Source organism: Gordionus sp. m RMFG-2023, chromosome 1 (genome assembly GCF_954871325.1).
Source record: "Gordionus sp. m RMFG-2023 chromosome 1, tfGorSpeb1-WG-v2, whole genome shotgun sequence".
NCBI classification, from domain to species: domain Eukaryota; kingdom Metazoa; phylum Nematomorpha; class Gordioida; order Chordodea; family Parachordodidae; genus Gordionus; species Gordionus sp. m RMFG-2023.
The window spans coordinates 72,045,651-72,070,028 of NC_088775.1; the positions used below are offsets into that span (position 1 = coordinate 72,045,651).

Sequence of the window (24,378 nt, forward strand, 5' to 3'; positions counted from 1 at the left end):
AGAAAAATGTCAATAGCCCTATTTGTTAATTTAAAGTTTACCATATAAAAAAAAAGGAATATCTATAAATTAAAGTATTCTAAATAAATTTATTTTCTTAAAATATTTTTTGTGGGTATTTTAATAATTAATGGGCGTCATGGCTAAGCACTAAAAATATCCTTCATAATCTTGAAGAACTGATATCTATAAATTTAAATGGGGAAAAAAATATTTAATGCATATTACATTTTTTAATATATATAAGTTTTAATATATATTTTTTATTTACGTGATGTGATATATAGCGCTTTTGCCCTCTAGCGTTAAAGATTCAACAGAGCTACGCTATTCCTCATTTCCATCTAATTGGAACAATTTAATTTGGGTATAAAAGTAAAAATATGAGGAGCCCTCCACACGTTTGTGGGCAAGCCGCACGTACTTGTAGGCACAACATTTCGAAAAATGTTGCTTAAACCTCTATAGGCTGAGCCTATACCCAAAAACTACAATATAATTTAATTACTTTAAGGGTGGGCGGTGGATCATTTTTAATTTAAAAATTTTACAATTTTAATACAAATTTTAGTAAGGAAAATTAAAGAATACTTCGAGAAAAAGTGAATAATTGTTGATAGGGAACCTTTAGATAATGATATGTGAGCAAAGAACTTCAAAATACGTTTTCATTTGAGGTAAATTTTTTTGATGCGGAAAAGTTTTTTGATGGATCTTTTATTGTTATTAAGTTTTATGAATTGTTTCATATTGATATTTAAATCCATTAGATCTTTTATGGTTTTATAGTACCATAAGGATTTATATTTTGTATATTGTTTTCCTTTATGTGTGTACAACCATGCTATGGCGTCATGAGCTAAATTGTAGTCGGAGTTCCTTATTATGTGGGCTAGGAACTGGATACGGCGTTTTTTTTACAGTGATATTAATTGGAGTGTGATTAGATTTTTTCCAGAGATTTTGGTTTAATACGACTCTTGGATAGAAAATGCCATTTATTGTACGTAGACAATTATTTATAAATGTTTGTAATCGTCTCATTTCTGTCTTATTTGCTTCCCAAATTTCCCCTCCATATAATAGAACCGGGACAATTGTCGAGTTGAATAACTTCAGTCTGGTAAAAACAGAAATCTCTTTTGTTTTCCAAATTTTCATATACTTGTAGAAGGTACCCATCGCCTTTTGTATTCTTATCGTCATTTCCTCTTTACCACTACCCTTGATGTCTAGTGTTATACCCAAATATCTAATTTTATCTACAACCTTAATTTTTTTTCCTCCAAAAGTAAGATTGTTCATTGGTGGAGCATTGGGGAGGGGAGAATAACAGTTTTTTTGAAATTTATTTCAAGTCCAACTCTTTGACTTAGGGTCTCTAGTAAGTATAATAAATTTTTGGTTTCATCTATGCTCTTGGAGATTACAACAATGTCGTCAGCATATGATATTATTCTGTTAACAAAGGATATGGACTTATCATATCTTAGATCAACTAGATCAGCTGCCCCTAGTGCTTCTCTTATAACTTTATTAATTATCATGGTAAATAGGAGTGGTGATAGAGTACACCCCTGTTTTACTCCTTTTTTAATTTTAAAGCAAGGAGATATTTTATCGTTTATTCTAAAACACGCCACTAATTTTGAGTAGTGTTTTTTAAGATGTGGATTATTTGGGGTTCTATTCCGCATTCAGCCAGCGTATCCCATAGAGCTCCGTGATTAACATTATCAAAAGCTCTGCTAAAATCAATGAAAGTGTAATAGAAGGATATTTTGTATTTATAACATTTCTGCATTATTATTTTCATGGCTAATATTGGTTCTAATATATTTTTGTTCGGCCTATAAGTACAAATGTATTTGGGGAAAAGATGGGGCGTCGATTGCACAATTTTGTTTTTTATAACGTCATAAATATTTTAGATACACATGATGTCAGAGCGACGGCGCGGTGATCTGTGAATTTCCGTGGGTTTTCAATTTTGGGGAAATTGCATAAAAACGATTTATTCCATTCCTCCGGAGTTTTCCCACATTCCCATATTTTGTTAAAAAGGGTCAAAAGGAAGGAAGAGACAGTCCTAGGTGCAATTTTCAGATACTCAGCTGTTATGTCATCAAGCCCCGGAGCTTTGTTTCTACGTAATTTTTTTATTATATTAGCGATCTCATCTATAGAAAAGCCAGATGGGGGTGAAACAGGAATTATATTTAAGCTAGCTGGTGGGTTGCTTTCCTTGAATCGAAGACTGTCATGTAATAGTCAAGTCATACAGCTATTTGTTCATCTTGATCTATGATTACTTTCCCATTCCTTAAGGCAATGGAGGGGAGTTTCTTAAAGCTACCAGGTTTACAAAAATATTTTAATTTTTTATATGCGTCATATATCCTGTTTTTCTTCATATCTCTGTCAATGTCAAAGGCTTTCCTCGCGATATATATTCGTCTATCTCTGCGTAGTAGTTTCTGTATATCCTTTCATAGGTCGCTATTCGAGCCGTTCTCACTTCTTAACAAATTTATTTTCTCTAGAGTGTCATTAGCCATCCATTCTTTCCTAGAGAAAAAAGTCTAGTTTGGAAAAACATTGTATGATTCTGTAAGATCGCTTTTAAAAAGTTTCTAACATGCTTCTACCTTTTCCTGTCTAGTTATATTTACAAAGTTAGCTACTTTCCTAATTAGCATTAGATCGAATAGTCTCGCATCTTCTAGTATTTGTACTTTATTGGGTTTGCGTGTTATATTTGTGCGCGAAAGATAAGTATTAGGACCGATTGAAGTTTGTCTACTTCCACTGTGATAACTCCATAGGTTTTTAACTGTAATGTTTGCTCTGAACATTCTATGATCTGATATGTTAATATTTGTTAGTGCTTTTACATCATCAAACCACCGGTGAACGTTCGAAATGAAAAAGTCAATTTGAGATTTTTGCCGAGCCCTTACAAAGGTGTAAGTGTTACTTTCACGGTGGCTAAAGAAAGTATTCTCGATCTTGAAATTATTGTTTCTACAGAAATCTAGGAGTTTCTTACTATGTTCACAATTTCGTTGTAGTATTGTAGCATGCCCAATAACATTACTATTTACATATTCAGCTTCTTTGCCGATTTTCATCTTAAAATCTCCTAAGATAATTATATTATATCTTCCCAGTAGGGAGTGTATCGTATTTATCCTAGAATCAACGAAACTTGATCTCTCATTCCTATTGGGAGGGACATCAAAATTTATGATTATTGTGGGCCTGAAATTTGTGTTCAAATATAACAGTCCGCATCTTTCTGATACCGGTACGAATTTGATTGTGTGTTTCTGCATACGTTTATTTATAAGCAACGCTATCCCGGACCAACTATTCAAGGTGGTGCCGGAACAGGAAATTTTATAGTCATTAAAAATAGCCGTGTTTACCCCTGGAAAGTGGATTTCCTGAATGCCAATAATGTCAATTTTCTCAGCTGCTAACATCCTTAGGAGAACCGCCAGTTTGTTTTTCATTCCATTTATGTTGAGAGACGCTATTTGTAGCTTGCCCGTGAACTTATACTAGAGAACCAATGAATGAAACCAATAAAGAGAATAAAAACGTTGGAAGTAAGTATAAGTAAAATCCAAAATGTAATTTGGGAGAAAAGTATTAGTGTGGAGATAAGTATATAACGGAGAAGGCTACCTCATTATGTACTACTTAGGAGCCGCATAAGATGTAATATAACATTAATTTAAAGAGACCTTCTAAGATAATTTACAATGGTACTAACCCATACAACACTAGACAACACAATTTTATGGATATTATAATTATTATGAGGTAGTCGCCAGTTTCAAAAGAGCCCAGTAAAGGAGGGTAAAAGAACCCCTTTAAAGTTAAAAAACTAAAAATGAACTTAAGTTTGAATACAAATTCTGAGACTACAGGATTAAAGGGAAAACAAATCCAAAACGAAAAAGTTAACGTTAGGAATTTTACTTCCATTTATCCTAATCATGTTACCATTTTTTATTGCCAAATACAAATGAAGGTGTATAACATTTCATAATAGTTGGAGTTTTTATAATAGAGAAACTTCCCAGAAAGATAAAATTAAGAGAATAAATTTAGTACCGACTAATAATATCAAAAGATATCCAAAAAATTTATTAAACTAATGTTAGAAAAATTATATATATGATAGGTTTACCTCCATAACGGTGTACTGGCTTGAATCCAAAAAGTGTATTGACGCAATTAGGAAATTAAAAGAACAGAAACAAATAATAATATAATAAACAAAAGAAGGTAATGAACATTTAAAAATTGCCTATTTGAATTTAAATTTACAGGAAAAATTTGTTTTTAAGGTTTATAATTCACTCACAAAACTATTCATTACATTTTTCATGAGTAAGAAAACATAATAACAAAGGGGAGGACACTAGGTGGGATTTCTCGAACGCAGAAAACTTCAAAATAAAGCAAAAATATTATAAAACTGCCAATTCATAATACATTTAAAACTAATATTATAAGTTTTTTCCAAAAAAAAAACTAAGACAAAGGAACCAAAATGAAGAAAAATGATTATAAAAATATTTCATGAACAAAAAAATATTTTACATGAACAGAGAAATATAAATCAAATCAAAATCAAAACGAAATCAAAACGGCGCCTGAAAGAGAAAAGAGAAAAGAGAAAATAATTACAATTAACATAGGCGCCGAAAATTTAAAGAATTTATTTAATTTGTAAATTTATTTTTTATACATCAACTTTGGCTAGAAAGGTATAATATTAATTAACGTAAGGAAAAAACAGACATCAGGAAAGAAACTAATAACTCTATATAATGTAATATACAACACGGAGAAACTAAAATTAGAATGACTGAATATATTATTAGCTAGTTACATATAGTGTAATCGCTCCACGAGAGAAATAAACCTAAACTACTACCGATTCAAAGTAATAAATGAGAAAGTACTGTATATTAACTGTAGCTTGTTCGTATTAAATACCTGAGAAAGGATTAAAGTCATGCTTCCATAGAAGTATTAGAGCATTAAAACCACTAAATAAAATAGTAATATCTTATCTGGGAGAAATTGGGATAAATAAGGATAAAAATTAACACTTATTCGCTATTTAAGGTTCAAGTTTATCTACCTAATTTAGGGGAACCTAAAGATTTTAAGATTGACCTTATATATAACCTAAATAATCTAAAATATTTATATCTGAAGATATGTATATGGTGTTAAAACCGATCGATGCATATAATAATATAATATATAAAATATAAGGAAAATTGATTATACTAATACAGACCTGATAATGTAAATCCAATAATAACATTGAAGGTAATAATACGAATGAATTATTTATATTTTAAGTTAAAAGTTGTTAAACTAGAATACCCAGATATAGCTTATGTAAAATTTAAGAACCTTGCAACTAGCTAAAATACTAAAATTTAACAAATAAATTATTTTAAAAAATTTTTTAAATCTTTCATTTCTTCTTTTTCCTTGGGGTGTATTTTTATTAGAAAAGATTTCATTTTCACTCGATAATTCATTTTCCATATTATGATACATGGATCTGGGATCTATTCTGATATACAAGGTTCGTTAATACGTTAATATTTATGAATATTAAATTTGAAAAATTATTTACTCTTAAACTCGCTCGATTATTTACTATGACCAAAATCATATGATGAAAGCCCCTTTCATACTCGGCAGTACTGCAGGATAATGTATCTACAGAGTTAAAGAATTTTGTAAATTTGTTATTCAAAATACCTTCATTGATATATGGTCGAAGCTCAGCAATCGTTTTATATTCATTTACTTTGAATCTTTGGTAGATTCCTTATTTACTTTTAGCCAAATCACGCATCTAGGTTCTTAGGCTAATCTTCTTTTTGAATAAATATATCAGAAAGAATTTCCAAGATAAAAGAAAATAATTTGTTGCAAATTTATTCAAATCATTTAACCCACTTTTCAAAGCTATCCATTAAACGGGACTGCGTGTATTTTCTAGAGTAATTATAAATTGGTCTACTTTTTATTTAGAATTTTTGATTTTTTTTAATGGTATATGTTTAAATAAAAGTTCAATTTCTGAATCGAGCGATATCTGTAAATATTTACAGCGTCTAAATAAAAAGTGAGCAGGATTTGCTTTAATTTTTTTGAAGGGCGGTAGGGAGTATGCATCAAGGGGGTGGGATGCATACAATAAATTTGTACATTAAAAGTTAAAAATAACTGATAAAAGAATAAATATATTGACAAATAGTTATTTCTCCCTTATTCATAGATAACATTTTTGTACAGGTGGAAGTTGTATATGCTCGTTAATCTTTAGAATATGGTTACCAACAACTAGTTGATTATCGCTAACTAATGTTTATTTGTTATTGAGTCTGGATAATCACGAGGCCGGACAGAGTTTAATTAGAATTATTTACAAAATTTATAATGATGGCTTATTATAAGATTTTTTCAGCACGTAGCCAGCGGGAGGCTCGTAGCAAATTTTTGAAAAAATATGAGTTCAAGCGCGTACGGGGGTGGGAGAGAGGAAGAAATCCCCCCCCCCCCCCATCCAAGTAGCATTTTAAAAAATATAAAGGGACTTCATGAATTGTGAATTGCAAAGTATTTTATTTCAAATAGGTTATATTCTAATCTAAATATTAGCAAAAAGTTATAATTAATTTTATCTGAAGCGGATACATTATTGGATTCAATATGACTGTAGATTTTTTCCATTAGAATGTATTAATAAATTATTTAGTACCCATCTATCCAATATTTTTCAAAAAAATAATTTGGCTGAAGTTATGAGCACGCGAATACTATTATATTACAACTTAGAAGACCTAGATAATATAATATCGACCAGGAATTTCTAGAAATTTATGTAATTGTTGAAGTGAAAGCGTAATTATATGATTTTGAAATTCACAAGCTTCGACAGACCAATCTAATATAAAGTGGACTCAATTTAGGATCACTCTAAAATAACTTTTTTATTCCACTTTTGGATTCAATTTTGACTTAAATCAATGAACGATTTGTGATATCAAATGACTATCCAACTTACAAATATTTATATTATAACTCCTTCTGATCTGAGGATATATCAATACTTAATATTGAAAATTAAATATTTCGCTAAATTTTATTCACAATATACAAATGTATCCAAAGGCAAATTATTTACAGAATTTAAATAGAATAAATGAAAGATTCACTTTTGCAGATAATCCTCCAAGAAATACAGTAGAATATTGCATACTTTAAAATATATTTTATAAGTTTTCCAAATTATTAAAATTATTGTATATTTTGGCAATGATACCAATTAGAATAAGCATAAATGAGAGTACCTTTTCTTCATTACTATCAAAATTAAGACATCTTAAAATGATTGAATAGACTAGCTCTAATCATCGAGATGCAGTCCCCAACACACACATAACAAATTATTAAAAAATTGGCGCAATCGCAAAGAAAATTAAAATTTCAATTATGGATGATATTTTGATTAACTTTTTAAATCATTATATAATTTTATATTTTATTGTGATTTACATACCGGTTTATATAGCTATAATATTTTTCAGCCATATTATATTAGCTCTTAATATTTTGAATTTTCTAATATTGGTTCTAACAAATTTTATAAGATTAGTGAATAAATTTAAAATAAGTTCTAATAAATTTATTGCTCCAAAAAAAATAATTTCAATATCAAAAAATTACCACCTCCCCTGCAGAAAATTTCTGGCTACGCACCTGGTTTTTAAATTAGTATCAGGGGATTGTGTTAAAACATAATAGATGTATAAATATTGAGGGCGAAGGTCACGATATCTATTCTAGAGGGGTAAAGGTTGATGAAGGGGTTTCCTTCAACTGAATTTTTTTGTCATGTAGACGCTTCCTATTTAATATTTTGTCATTGTCCACATGTTCTTAATAATTTATTTATTAGTCAATCAAAAATGGCTATTTGCAAAGGTCATCGAAAATATCCTAATTTATTATTTCTTTCAAAGTAAATTGAGAAATTTTAAAAACAAATAATCTACATATTTGGAATTTCTATATAAAAATTTAAAAGATTTTGTACTATTTCTTGTCTTTAATGTTGTTAAATAAGCTCAAACCTAACAATTGTAAAAATTTCCATGCCCTGAGACAAGATTATATTTTTTTTTCAAGATTGAGCTATCCTTTATTTAGGTTCAAACCTCGAATGCTAAGATGACATAGCATAAAAATTCGGTTTAAACTTCATATAGTTGACTCAAAACCTAAAATGGAGCCATTTATCATCAATACTTGTTAATGGTGAACCTTCTATTCTTTAAATAAGGCAGAGATGGCAGTGACATAAAATTTCTATTTAAAAAATACAAAATTTTGCTTCTCTATTTTATAAGTCGTTATAAAAATAAATATGAAAAAGATTTTGACATAAAGATTTTATTTTTATAACAATAATAAATTGATTTTTTTTAAAAAATATTTTGGTAGGGGAGGTAGGGAGCTCAGCTCATCCTCAAAATTTGGAAAGAGTGGCTAAAAATTCATCTTAGCCTCCCCCTCACAATAAATCCCTCATATTATAATGGCAAAAAAAAGATTGACATGACATCTTGCTATAAGGAAAATTATAAAAGCACTGAAAATCCTATTGAGTCAATATGTAATGCCTAAAAATAGCTGTAGACTGAGTCGAAAATATTTAATTTTAAATTTCGATTTACAAATAATTATTTCTAATTAGTAATTGCATCAAGATTCCTTTACCCTGATTTTAAATATTTGTGAATCTTATGATTCCATGATCTTTATAGATAATATTTCTTCTTTTCGAGTTATTTAATAGATAAATAACCAAATATTTTAAAACGTAATTCGAATCGAGTTATATTTATAAAAATTTGATATGAACTGCTGATTAATATTAAGATTCATTCCTAAGCATGAAGTTTATCAAACTTTTTGAAGCTTTAATTTTAAAGTTTAGGGCCACTAATATAGAGTAATCATGCGCGTAATCAAGGAGAGAAATGGAAATAAAAAAAATAACTTATTATTTTATGATTAGGAGTATTTTTAGCCTATTTATTCTATTTTATTATATTTAAATTCAAATATGATTGATCTTAAACCATTATTTTATAAATTATATTTTAATTTAGCTATTTAGTTGTTGCTTAGTTTTATTCAACCTATGTCATTTAGATGACTTATTTTAATACAAAAGTGTGTTGTGTTTTGTTCTCTGTAAAATCCGAAGTTTTGAATGAGAGAGACATCCCAACTCCAAATTTAATTAATAATTATTAAGATTAGGAATTGAATATAACAAATTAATTTATTAAAATATTTAGTTATTTAATATAAAATAAATAAAACTATAAAGTAAAAACTAAAAGTATTAAATTAAAATTTTTTTCTATTCTTCATTACATTTTCGATCTAACTATTTATACTAAATTTAAACACTAAAATTTACATACTATTATTAATAATTTCATATAATTGTCATTTAATATAATTACAATTTAAACATTTCAATTTCCTTTACAATTTTGATTTTCAAATTTTTTTCAATTATAAACAACTTTTATTTTCTTTCAATACACATTTTTGACACTCTTTCCATAAAACACCGAAATCTATTCTGAATTATCAATATAGGAAAGCTAGCTATACGACTATCAATTTATTTTGATTTTTTGCTGCTTTTGACGACTGATTCTAAGACATTGAGTTATCCCAAACTTTTGCGAAGGCAATTCCTAAATACATCTTTTGTCCCATATAGCTTGTTTCTATCGACCTCCCGTTAAACGATTTCACATTTTTTAAAAATCTTTCATCCATCATACGTGGCTTCTAATAATCTATATTAAAGGTGAAGTATCTTTGATTATTTGATGTAATCCATAAAGTATTTTAGAAGATTAGTTTATATAAAAAATCGTTTATTTAAATAAATTATTTAATTTTACACAATATCTCTATTTAAATTTTACATTCCCTTTTAAACTAAAAAAATCTGCTTTATATAACAAAATATATAAAAATTTATATAAAAAAAACCAATCTATCAATTTATAAAAAAAATCAATTTATAACAACATAAAAAAAAACAATTTAAAGGTTAGTATTAATCGGTCATATTATCATTCCACCCTTTAAAAAAATGATCTCCACTCAAGTTTTTCTTGCACGTGAATCTTATCGTCACTTCAGTCATGTTATCATTTGTTGAATCGATTATCGACATCATGAAACATCGTTGGTTGAAACGTCGTTAGTTGAATATTGCTTTTTGATTTGCTGTTTGTATTGATCATTCCATTTCTCTTTCAAAATTTTATATATATATTTTTAGTCTTTATTTCATTATAAATTATCGAATTTTTTGGGCAACATTATATTCCTGCTAGGTCTTTGACTAACAAGACACTGTTCTTGCATTTCTACATTTTGATCATCATTTCTTCTAAAATTTACAGTGTTCATCCAGAGGTGCGCTACTCGTAGACCTTTTTTAATTTGGTCTAAATGTCTTCTAATAATTTTGTCTCCTGTTTCAACTTCAAATGTTAAATTTCCATTTTTACGTTTTATCATGCCTTTGTCCCACATATTACCTTTGAAGGTTTTATACCATATTTTGTCACCATTCATGATGTTTCTATTTGACGATAAATTGCTATTAAATTCGTTCACTTTATCTTCTTGCGGTTCATTCATAAGAATAAGAATCATAATAGATTATTTGGAATTGTTTCATTTTATATAATAATAATTTTTTTATTTATTATTTAATTATTTTTATTTTTAAATTTTACTCCTTTATTTTTCAATTTAAACACTTTTTTAATATCATAATTTCTCTTTAACTTGTTCTTTATAACAAAATTTCTCTTTCTCCTTCCATTTTCAACATATGATCCTCATATCGTACTCCTAATCTCTCTTTCATCGCGACATTTAATCACCCTTGTTTTAATTTTCTTTTCCAAAGTTTTTTTAAATTTTTTATTAATTATAAAAAATTTTATTTTATTATTTTCTTCAATTTTTATTTCATTATTGTTTTTAATAACTATTATTTCTCCAATTGTTATCAAATGATTTATTTCTTCTAATTTATAAAAATTAATTTCTTTTGTAACATTTGTTATTAAGTTACATAATTCAATTTTATTCAAATTTTTTTTATTATGATATTTATAATTATAATTTTCATACTTTTTATTGTAATATGTACCTTCATAATTTTTACTATCTACTTTTCTATTTTCCTCGATTATATTTACAAAATTACATTGCTCGATTAATTCTTGTATGGTATTATCATAATCATCCTCGACAATATTCACAAATTTATCTAGTATATTCCCAAAAACTGTTATCCAAGTCCTTCCTAACAGTGCAATCTTATCACTCTGGACTACATAAGCAGTTAAGATTTGACTTTTGTCCTCGAATTTTGCCTTGACTTTGGTAGTTCCTAAAACATTTATTGTGTTTCCATCATAACCAGTTAATTTAATATCTGATTTATTTAAGATTTTTACTCCAATCTTTTTCGCGATATGAATCAGTAGAATACTATACCTTGACCCGGTGTCGATCTGCATCAAAATAGGCACGTCGTTCAAATATACCGTGACCTTATAAGCATCGCTAGCTGTGTAATTATTATCGGTATCCATATTATTTATGTCTAAATTGTATAAATTATATTCTTTTCTTTCTAGTTTGTCATTATCATCTTCTTTTATCTCTTCTATATTTACAGTGTTTACTTTATTTGTATATCGTGATTGATTATTGTCGTTGTTATGATATTTACAATTGCATATTTGATTAGTTCCTCGATTTCCAATATTATGATTATCGTTATATCTTTGAATACATCTTGAATCGTTATAATATTATAATCATTATTAAATCTATTATTATTATAGTCATTTTTATTATAACTAGCTCTATTATCAAATCTCGAAGATTTATTGAACGATCCTGGATAGTTTGCTCTGACGTTGTTGTAATAATTCGAGTTAAAATTCTGATATCTAGAGTTGTAATTATTTCCTTGGTATCTGGGGTTATAATTATTTCCTTGATAAATATTTCTTTGAAAGTCATGGTCTCTTGCTGTCCATCGTTGTCTGTTATCGTAATTAGATTGTAAATTTTGTCGTTCATCATGGTCTCCATATCTCACCAATTGTTTATTTTCTTCTGTTTTCCTGCCTCTTTGCCTTTCTACATGTTTCACGGTTGTATCATCTTCTGTTTTTTCGTTTAAAGAAATATTTTCAACTTTAGCAATTATATTTTCTTTCAATTCTAACTCTTCAAAATCATCTCTTAAAGTAAGAACTTCTTCTAATGTAATGTTTTCTTTTAACGTAATTTTCTGCCTAATATTTTTGCTGATTGACGAAATTTTTACTTTTTCAATAACTCTACTATCACTTAGCAAACATTCATTTTTTTAAATGCATAATCTACTTACCCAATCGATGTAACTTTCGTTTTTACCTTGTACAGCTGCATTAAATAATAATAAGTTGGAACTTGTAGATTTCCTCGGGTGTAATAACCTGAATTTTTCAATCAATATCGATAGATTGATGAAGTCGGTAGGTGAACATATCGATTTAAGCTTGATGTATACCTCATCTGGTAATCTTCTTGTAAAGGAACCTGCTTTTTCGATGTCCGATATCTGAGTGTCCTTGAAGATGTCTTCAAATCTACTCAAAAAAAGATCGCCATTGCCTGCGTATATTGGAAATTCAATATTTATATTAACATTATTATTGGGAATCTGTTTCATATTTATTTATTTATTTACGATTTCCTCGAATATGTAGCGGAGCTGCCACCATGAAGTATCTTTGATTATTTGATGTAATCCATAAAGTATTTTAGAAGATTAGTTTATATAAAAAATCGTTTATTTAAATAAATTATTTAATTTTACACAATATCTCTATTTAAATTTTCCATTCCCTTTTAAACTAAAAAAATCTGCTTTATATAACAAAATATATAAAAATTTATATAAAAAAAATCAATCTATCAATTTATAAAAAAAATCAATTTATAACAACATAAAAAAAACAATTTAAAGGTTAGTATTAATCGGTCATATTAACAAAAGGTTAATGTCTTCTTATAACAATACGATCTCTTGTCACGATAATGATTTCTTGTAACAAAAATGTTCTCTTGTAGCAAAACCAATTTCTTACCATAACTAACTCATGTAAAGATATAAATTTCTTGTAACGATACCGATCTCTTGTAAAGATACCGGTATCTTGTAATTAAAACGACGAAATATATATTCTTTAAATCATGTGTAGCCCCAAACTATAGCTTTAAAATTTTTCTCTTCCGTTTCTTCTAAGTCCATTTGCCTAGATATTGATTCCATTGTTTCTTCTTGATTGACCTTATTCTTTGTCTTAAGGTCTATGATTAATTTATCAATCACTTCTCCCTTTTTTTTAGAATTTCATATTTTGAGTTAATTAGATTGAACATAGCACCAACTGTAAGATCAAAGTTTTGAATGAGAGTGAAATTCATTCCAACTTTAAATTTAATTACTATTTATTAAAATCAAGAATTAATGAGAGCAGATCGATTTATTAAAATATTTAGTTAATCAATATAAAATAAAATAAATAAAAACTATAAAGTAAAAACTAAAAATATAAAATAAAAAAATATATAATTGTTTCTTTTTTATATTATTACATTTTATATCTCACTATTTATACTAAGTTTTAACACTATAAATTACATACTACAAATAATAATTTCCTATAATTGTCATTTAAAATAATTACAATTTATACATTTCAATTTCTTTTACAATTTTGATATACAAATTATTTGTTTTGCCAATTATAACTTTTCCTTTCTTTCAATACATGTCGTTGACACTCTCCAATTGTACATATTTTAGTATCCTTATGTAACATGTTCTTTTGTGTTTACTATATATTTGTAAATTTTTAAAAATATAATTAAGTGTTCTTTTGTCCATTTATCGAATAATTAAGTTGATATTATTTTTTTTTTGTTTTAAAACTTGGAACATCCCCATCTAGGTAACCTCGCCATATAATAATATAATATGTTTTTATGTTAATATTTATACTATTGTTTTTGTATAAATAGGGATGATAAAAATGAAAGTAGGTTCATAATTTTTTTTATCTCATTTACGACGATTTCTTAAATAAATTTGTAAATTGAAGGTTTAATTTGGCTATATGTAATTAAAAAAAAGGAAACCCAAACAATTCACGATCTAGAAGTTTCGTGCAAATCCGTAGCGTGACCTTAGATCGGTCCCGTATTGTCTTCCAAAATAAATTAAAAAATACATTCCTTCTTTTTCAAATTACTTTAGGATAAATTCCACACTTAAGTGCGGATAAATTTTGTTCCTTTTGTTCAAATTTACTTAAGATTAAATCTACACTTATACTGCGGTGTGGGAAAAATTTCCTATTTTTTAAATCTAATTTAGAATGAAATCACTCATATGGCTGTTCGGCGGTAGCCGTACATATATAGAATAACGGTCCAACCAAGAAACTTTAGAATTGAAAACAACCCCGTCGATCACGGTATGTGATTGTCTTCGTCATTACTAGTGTTTTTTTATTTATTAGATTTACGATGACCAAAATCCAGCAAACGGGACCCTAGCGTACACTCCCAAACGGACCGTCGATCACATTCCATCCCAACTTTTGAACAGCCCCCGGTCGCTACATTGAATCAACATTGGCGCCCTATATGTTATAAATATAGGAATTAAGGAGTATTATTTATAATATTTTAACAATTAATAAATTCTCTCTAGAATTTTTTAAATATTGTTTCTTTTTATTTAAATTTCCTTGATAAAAAGAAATATAAAAGTTAAAAAATTCAGAGCGTGAATAATTTGAGCAAATAAATGATACTGTAGATCAAATTGAAAAACTAAATGGTTAAGGTAAGATAGGATATATATATATATTGTGAAAATCAAGGTTAAATTGGGTAAACACCTGAAGAAAGAAAGAAGGAAGACTTCCTCGGAACACTAAAATAAAGAAATATTAAAATGTTCATTTATTTACTTTTTCAATCTACTATTTATATATTTTTCACAAACTAAAATAGAATATAATATTAAAAAGGTTATATTATAAAAATAAAAGGTAAAACTAAAATAAAAATATAATTTGAATAAGTTATTAATTAAATGAATAGGCGATTTGAATAAACAGAAATAAATGAATGTGCGTTACATTATAAACATATACTATTTATTAACCAAAATATATAATGTATTAATTTATTAATTTCTATCACTTTGCATCCTATTTTTTTTTGAGGGGGTAAGGGTAGGCGGCTTTAATGGAGGTAGGATAAATTTTTGGGGGAATTATCTATTGAATTTTGAGATGAAATAGGACAAAATTTATTGCTGTAAAAATTAATACTTTTATAATAGAACTATTATAATACAATTCATCAGTTAAATCTATATATTGCAAACAATTATACATATTGTTTTCCAAATATAAAACTTTCTGCTATCCTTTTAAATTACATTTAAAAGGTAGATATTTCAGCAAGCTCATAAAGTTATAATAATAAATTCATTGTAAATAATGGAGGATTTAATTTTATTTATTATCTAAAAAATAAATCCTTTATAAAATTTTTTTAGGGGGGTAGGCAAAGGTTTTTGAAGTGGGTTATCATCCAGTGAAAATCCTGTCATGTAGACGCTGCCTATAGGTAAAACTGGATATGCTCATCAATCATCTTAATTAAACTTCAATATATTTGATAAACCGTTTAAATAAAAATGTTAAAGCAAAATATGAAAATAATAACATATTTTAAAATATCGGACTCAATGTCTCTAGTAATTGCTACTCTTTGGTAGCACAATATAGTAATCACTGACTTGTTAAATCTTTAGAAAATGCGATACTAAAATGGATTAGTAGTGCTTATGGTTGTAGTCAGAGATGCGAACCCGACAAAATTTTTACCCGGGTTTGGTTCGGCTTAGGTTCAAGGTATAAAAAAAAGGTGGGTTCGGTTCGGGTTCGGTTCAGGGAAATATTTTTGAACCCGGGTTTGGTTCGGGTCGGGTTCAAGAATTTTTGAGTTGATAAAAAAAATTCTATATTTAAATCATAATAAAAAACTAGACATAAATTTGATATAAAAAATAAATTTTTTATTTTATTTATAGGCAAATATAGTTAAAAATACAAAGCATATAGTCATGTATCAATTTTAAAAATTTTATTTAGACGTATTAGCATAATATCTTCCAAGAGTTGTTCACTCATCCTCGATCTATGTGGTGAAAGAATGAATTTCAAATGTGAAAAAGATCTTTCAACGCTAACCTATGTTAAATGTATTTATATGTGAAAATATGAAAAATTAACTTGGGTTGCAGGAACAGCAAATAAGATTTTAGATAAAATATATAATTCAGGGTGTTCCAGCTTAGCAGACTCTCAAAATGCAAAATATTTTCCTTCTTATCTAATCTTTTATAATCGCTAAATCCAGTAATTATTGTTCAATACTTTTCTCAGCAATCGTTGGCCCTCTTTTAAGTATTTTATCCTGCCTTTCTTTAAGTTGTATCAATTTCTCTAAATCATCTTCTTGTTCAATAACTTCATCGGAACTTATATCATCAGATAAAATCGGCGTTGTTAAGCTTTTAATTCGTCTCCATAAATTGACAAGATGCTTTTTCGCACAAATCTTATCATCATCACTTAGTAATACCTGTAATATTTAAGGATTTATATTGTTTATATTTAAATATTCCAAAAATAACAATTTTAATATAAATCTAAAATAATTAATTTACTAAGCTTTTAATTAACCTTGTATCTTGGGTCCAGGTATATGGCAGCTAAGAGAATTTCGTTCTTTATAAACCTTTCTTCTCTGTTCTTAAGACAAGAATATAGTAATTGAGCAAAATGGTTTGGATTTTTTTCCAGTTCGATGCAGCATCTTAACCATGCTGCATAAAAATCTGTCAGTGTTAACTGTTCAGATTGGAATTGTTTGGTTGCGATTTTTAGCGGTTTTAAAATTTCAACAATCGTTATTATCTCTTTCCAATCTTCAGTCAATAAATAATCAGATTGCTCTGAAAAAAAATCTTCGATATTGGGTAGTAAAATCAGCCTTTCTAACATATCATGGGTTGAATGCCATCTGTGGCAATCTAACACAGGCTTAGTGAGTTTCATATTTTTTAATAACTTTTGGTAAGTGGGATATTTTAATTTTAAATTTAGGCTCCTAGCTTTTGCAATGGTTTCCACAATAGGTGATTGTCATAAATGAGTGACATATTTGATGATATTTATTGCGTGAACATTAATAAATAAATTGTGCAGCTTCATTATTAGACCGTATTTTAATATTTTGTTTTATTTTATTTTTAGATATCGAAATTAAGTTTTGTTAAATCATAATGAGATTGTATTTTATGCGCTTCCCTATAAAAGGGAAGCGAAATATTATAAAATTTATTATTAACTATTTTATTTTTGTTTTTAATATATTTTTTTTTGGTTGTAATAGTAAATAAAATTATTCATTTTTTTGTGTGGGAAATTCAATAAAATTATTATACTCGGAGTTTTGCTTTCTATTCGGACTTATACTCGGAGTTTTGCTTTCTATTCGGACTTATACGGCACAACGTGATAGTTGGTGCCGTGACCAAAAAAATAAAGTAAAAACAATTATTTTTATAAATTATTTTTGGAAAAACATTTTTGTGGAGCGTTGTGGTGGATAAGATCGTCAATTTGAAGAACCGTCAAGAACAAGTACCGTCAAGAGCAAGTACCGTCAAGAGCAAGTACCGTCAAGAACAAGTACCGTCAAGGACAAGTACCGTGTGTAATAAGGGACCGTTTGGGTTGAAAGACCGTCAAGAACAAGTACCGTCAAAAGAGGTGACTGTGGAGTGAAAATTTTCAAAAAAACGTAAAGTACACGGAAGTGCTGCCCAAATTTTTGCCGATATAAATCTATTAGACGAAAATCGAAAATTTACTAAAAAAGTAGAGTACACGGAAGTGCTGCCCAAATTTTTGGTTATATAAATCTATTAGACGAAAATCGAAAATTTACTGAAAAAGTAGAGTACACGGAAGTGCTGCCCAAATTTTTGTCTATATAAATCTATTAGAAGAAATTCCAAAAAAGTTTATTAGAAAGCAAGTTACACGAAAGTGCTGCCGATTTTTTTTTTCAAAAGACGTCAATACACGTAAGAGATTAAAGATTAGCGGAAGGTATTGATTTTTTTTTGAAATTGATAAATGTATATGTGTATTATTGGAGTTTTTACCTTATTGATTTTATCTTATTGTCTGACATTACAAGTAGTTAAGATATTTTTGGTGAAATTAATTATTAATTTTTTGTGAATATTTTATAAAATTTAGTGTTGTTAGAGAAATAAATTAGGAAAAATTTAAATACTTAAATATTTTAATGAAGGGTTTTAAAATTACAAAATATGTGGAGTTGCAATATAATGTATTGGGAGCGGTGGTAGTGTTGATGATATGGTTGTGTAGTTTATATTTTGGAAGGAGAATGCGAAGAGAAAGGAGTATTAGGATTCGTGGGCAATCGTTGTTGGTAGAGGGGCATAATGGAGAGGATGATAGGTTGGGGAGAGTGACGTGGTTACCGGTTCAAGAAATAATGAAGGGTTGGGTCAATAATGAAGAAATTGACCGGTTAAAGAACGAGAGGATAGATGACAGACATTTGGATGTATACCGTGGACGTCAAGATATGCCAAGGCCGTTCAACAGTGGGGGACAGAGAGGTCGGAATGGTAGATGTTATAAATGTGGGGAGATGGGTCATATTGCGGTGAATTGTAGAGATGTCAAATGTTTTGCGTGTGGGGAGATGGGACATATTTCGACATATTGTCCGGGCAGAGCAGAGAGAATACGTTGCACGGGTTGTGGAAGATTTGGACATGTGTTAAAGGATTGCCGAGTGGGAAAGGTGGAAACAAGGGCAGGTTTTCCACAGAGAGGAGAGTCGTCGGGGGTCGTGAATATGAGGAGTATGACGGAGATAGGTGGAAAAGAAGGAAAGGATATTGGAGAGGAGATGACGTGTTTCAAGTGCCGAGAAAGGGGACATTGGGCCAGAGATTGTAATAAAGATTGACTATATGATGGGAAGGAGAGTAAAATAATGACCGTGGCGTTAGGAGGAGGCAAGAAAGAGTTGAGAGTTAAAATGTTGCAGCAGGAGGTTCAAAGGGAGTTAATGTATCTGCCGAGTCCAAGGGTATGGTTCGATATCAACGGGAAGATGGTATCTATGTTATTTGATACCGGAGCAGCTATTTCGGTGATGGGATATGAGGATTTTAGAAGACTTTGGCCGGGTAGTAATATAATTAGAGACGTTATGCAAGTAAGGCAGTTTGATGGATCGGAGATGGAGATGATGGGAAGAGTGCATATTGGGGAGGTAGGAAGAGAAGGATGTAAAATGTTGGACTTATGGATAATTAACCGAGACGTTGAGCCGGTGATGGGATGGGATTGGATTACAAATGTAGGGCCGAGGTATGGATTCTGGGGAGTATTTGCCCGATGGGGAGTATTTGTGGCGATCGAAGAAGATATTCGGGAAGACTTGATAAATATGGTCCGAGTGAATGAAGAGAAGAGAATGTCGAGAGGGAATTTGGAATGGATGGAGGGCCTAGATAATATTGAAGTAGACGATGGAAGATCCATGTTTTGGGGGGAAAGCGAAGAGAATGCGAGAGAATATAGGTTGGGGAGAGGTCCGATTTATGTAGATGGAGAAATAGGAAATGTCCAAGACAGTAGATATGGAGTATTGAGGCCGCTGGTTAGTGAGAAGAAGGGAGAGAATTTTGTAGAACAAAGAGTTGCGAAAAATTTGTGGGGGTGTGGAGAGGGAATAAAGGAGGTCCAAAAGGAGGTGGAGAAGTTAGTGGAGAGGTATGGAGAAATATTTGAGGAAGAGTTGGGTTGTTTGAAGGGTTATGAGGTGGAGATTCGGATGAAGGAGGGAAGTGTGCCGAAGTATTGTGCTGTACGTCGTGTACCTTTTGAATGGAGGCGAGAGGTAGAGCAAGAGTTGGATAGATGGGTAAAGGAAGATATTGTATGTCCGGTCGAATATAGCGAGTGGGCGACACCTTTAGTACCGGTGAAAAAGGCTAATGGGAAGTTGAGATTAGGTGCAGATTTCCGAGTAACATTGAATCCGTGGGTAGTGGAAGTAAAATATCCGTTACCGAGGATAGAGGAGATATTGGCGAATTTGAAGGGAAGTTTATATTTTTCGAAGGTGGATTTTTCTAATGCGTATTTGCAGTTGAAGGTAAGGAAGGAGATGCAGAAGTTGCTGACCATAACTACGCCCAAGGGACTATTTGCGTTTAAGAGATTGCCGTTTGGGTTGAGTGTTTCGGCACCCATATTTCAGAGGACAATGGCGGCCGTTTTTCAGGGTTTGGAGGGAGTATTTTATTATATGGACGATGTCTTGATAACAGGTATTACGCAGGAGGAGCATAATAGGAGGCTAGAGGAGGTATTTTGGAGAATCAAGGAGAAGGGATTGCGTGCTAGTAGAGAGAAAAGTGTGTTTGGAGTAATGGAGGTTGTTTATTTGGGTCATCGGATTAATGGAGTAGAGGTTAGACCTTTGGATAAGAATATGGTGGGTATTGCAAACATGTTGAGGCCGAAATGCAAGTCGGAAATACAGTCTTTTCTGGGAATGGTTAACTATTATCACAGGTTTGTAGAGAATTTTGCGGAGATAGCGGCACCTTTGTACCAGTTGTTGAAAAAGGGAGAGAGATTTGATTGGGGAGATGAACAGGAGGAGGCGTTTGAGGAGTTGAAGTGCCGGATTGGAAAAGAGCCCGTCTTAGTGTGTTTTAATAATGAACTGGAGGTGATATTGGCGGTAGATGCGTCTCAAAGGGGAGTAGGAGGAGCGTTATTGCATCGTATAGAAGAGCTGGAGAGACCGGTGTTATTTTTTTTCTAGAATTTTTAGGGCCGCGGAGACGAGATATTCGGTAATTGAGCAAGAGGCATTAGCTGTAATTTTCGGATTGACAAAGTGTCGGGAGTATTTGATTGGGCGTCGTTTTGTAGTCTATACGGATCATAAGCCGTTGATTCATTTATTCCGGAAGGATAACAAGGAGTTGATGATGTCGCCGAGGTTGCAGAGGTGGTTATTGATGGTGGGTAGTTTTGACATGGAGATGAGATATCGTAGAGGCCGAGAAAATTATTTGCCGGACATAATGTCGAGATGCGGAGCAGGGGAGGATGTGGAAGAAGGTAATACAGAGGAGATGTGTAAGAAGGAGGTAGCGATGGTTATGGTGGTATCGAGAATGATGAAGGGAGGTCCGGTAACGTGGGAGGAGATTCGGAAAGAGACGCAAAAAGATAGGGATTTGAGTCGAATAAAAGAATGTATAATGGGCCGGAAGCCGTGGAAAGAAGGAGATAGAGCTTATAAAAATGTTGGAGGAGAATTGACGGTGATGGACGAATGTGTAGTCCGGGGAAATAGGGCAGTGATACCTGGGAAGTTGAGAGGAATGGTTTTAACAATGTTGCATGCAGGTCATCAGGGAATGGAGCGTATGAAACAATGGGGACGAGAATATGTATGGTGGCCGAGGATGAATGTGGAGATTGAGGAACTAGCAAGACAATGTGTAGTATGCAATACTTGGGCCAGGATGCCAGCAAGAGATAGAGAAGGGACTTGGCCGAAAACAACTGAGCCATGGGAGAGGGTTCATGTCGATTTCTTCGAGTACGAAAAAAAGGATTATTTTCTAGTGGTTGATGCATTTTCTAAATGGGTGGAGTTTGAAGTTGTAAGAGGGTTGACAACGCAAGTAGTGGTCAGAAAATTGAAGAATTTGTGGGCAAAGTTTGGAGTGGCTAAATCAATCGTGTCTGACGGTGGACCAGCGTTTAGTAGTGCAGAGTTTGCGAAATTTTGCAAAGAAAATAGGATACGGCATATTTTATCTCCTCCATACCACCCAAGCTCCAATGGGCAGGCAGAGCGGATGGTGGGGTTGGTGAAAGATTGGTTACGAAAGGCAAAGTATGGGAAGGGAGAAGTATGGACGTCGGTGATGTATTATAATAATAGTAGGAGGGGAGAGGATTTGTCTCCAGCAGAGAAGTTTTTAGGGCGCAGAACGAGGATTGGGTTAGATGCTCTGAGGCCAGAGTCTGAGGGTCCGAGGAGAGAACGGGAGGAGGAGGGACTAGCAAAGTTTATGGTGGGACAGTCGGTGTGGGCGAGGGTATATGGTGAAAAGGAGAAATGGCGAGCCGGAGTTGTGATGGAAAGGGTGGGAAAAAAGTTAAGTCGGGTCCGTTTTCAGGATGGTAAGGTTGGTGTAAGACATGAAGATCAGATACGCAGAGGAACGGAAGCGGGGCGAAAGTGTCAGGGGCAAGAGGTCAACGAGAGGTCCGAAGTTAAAAAAATATATATAGGTCAAGGTCACGGGGGTGGTGTAGGTGGTCGTTCCGGAAGGCGGAAGGGAAAGGGGAAGTATGATATAAAGAGGGGTATATATACATAAGGTGGGAATATAAGTCAAAGTATGATCGAGTCAAATTGTAAAGAAAAATTATAATGTATCAGAGTAAAATAGTAAAAGGAAAATTGTTTTTTTGAATTGTTTTTTTGAATTGTTTTTTTTTGTGAAATTTGGTGGAGCTGAAATAAATATTAGAGAAATGTTTAAAAAATGTTGAATTAAATAAATTAAGGAGAAATAAATTATTAAAAAAAAAAAATATTTTTTGGAAGTTTAGGTTAAATAAAATAATGTAAAGGGAAAAGGGTTTTGAAAGTGTATATTAAGTAAAATAAATTTTCGAAATATATTTGGTGGAATAAACCGGTAACGAAGAAGGAATAAGCGGCGGAATAATATTGAAGCGAAAATAGTTGAAGGTTCTTGTGGTAAACGGAGGGGCGGAGGCAGGAATAGAATGGGTATGAATAATGGGAATAGGTGGATGGGATGATGTAATAAAGAGAAGTATTGAGAAAAGTAAGAATGAATTTAAAAAAAAAAAAGAAACAAAAAGTAATAGTAAAAAAAAAAAATAACGGGGTTAGGGTTGAGTGATTTGTATTATAATGTTTTTTATATTATAATGTTGTATTTTGTTGGCAGGGAAGAGTGAATTAAAAGGAAAAAATAATAATAATAATAATAAGATGTTAATAAAGGGAGTAATGGTTGTTTGTTGTTTTTAATTTTTCTTAAGAGAAAAATAGTAGGAGTTAAGGTTAAATGATAAAAAATATAATAAAATTAATAAAAGTTTTTCTGTTAACGAAAATAGAGAGAGAAAGAGAGAAAAAAAAATAGAGTTAGGGAGATGGGGTATTGAAATATAAAGGAAATGATTTACGAGTAAGAGAGTGTTGAGAAAAGGAAAATTTTGAATAAGTAAGAGAAGAAGAAAACATAAAATTCATAATTTTATGCGGTAGAGGAAAATATCATTTTATTCGGTATGCCGATTATTAATAAGTAAGTCGTTATATATATATATGCAAGGAGAGTGATGAGGAAAGGGAAGGGAAGAAAAGGGGGAAAGCAGAATAAAATAAAATAATAATAAGAGAAGGTAAATGATTATGTGATATAGATATGTAGACCTGGGTACTCATTTGATGCGAAATACGATAATTAGTGCGGATATGGAACCGCTTGCTAGTGAATGGAGGGCTTTAGCCCAGGAAGGCACGAGATCAATGGAGGGGAAAAGAAGACCATCAGAGCACTCAAGGGAAACGGTACGTGAAGAAAGAGACAGGGTGATATGTTATGGTTGTGGAATGGCGGGACATATCCGCAGGTGGTGTCCCAAGGAACGGTTTGATACTATGGGAGGGCGAACCTGGAAGGAGTCGGAGCCAACGTCCGCATCTTCCGATAACAGAGCAATACAATCAGATCAACGAATGGCGTCGGACACGCCAGTGTTACGGGTAGGAGAAGATGAGTATAGGCAGTTGTTGGGGCCAACGAGGTCCGATAAAGGGGGGAAATGTCATAAATGAGTGACATATTTGATGATATTTATTGCGTGAACATTAATAAATAAATTGTGCAGCTTCATTATTAGACCGTATTTTAATATTTTGTTTTATTTTATTTTTAGA

At 30.8% G+C, this 24,378-nt stretch overlaps 2 protein-coding genes across 2 annotated transcripts; one reads left to right on the forward strand and one right to left on the reverse strand.

Annotated features, from left to right (window-relative positions):
• Positions 1-2,633: 2,633 nt before the first annotated feature.
• Positions 2,634-3,515, reverse strand: LOC135929453 (craniofacial development protein 2-like). The gene has a single exon (XM_065466047.1). It carries the CDS (start codon positions 3,513-3,515, stop codon positions 2,634-2,636), a length of 882 nt encoding a protein of 293 aa, XP_065322119.1.
• A 15,214-nt stretch (positions 3,516-18,729) lies between these two features.
• Positions 18,730-19,323, forward strand: LOC135929457 (DNA-binding protein HEXBP-like). The gene has a single exon (XM_065466061.1). The coding sequence runs from the start codon at positions 18,730-18,732 to the stop codon at positions 19,321-19,323; it is 594 nt and encodes a 197-aa protein (XP_065322133.1).
• The last annotated feature ends 5,055 nt before the right edge of the window (positions 19,324-24,378 follow it).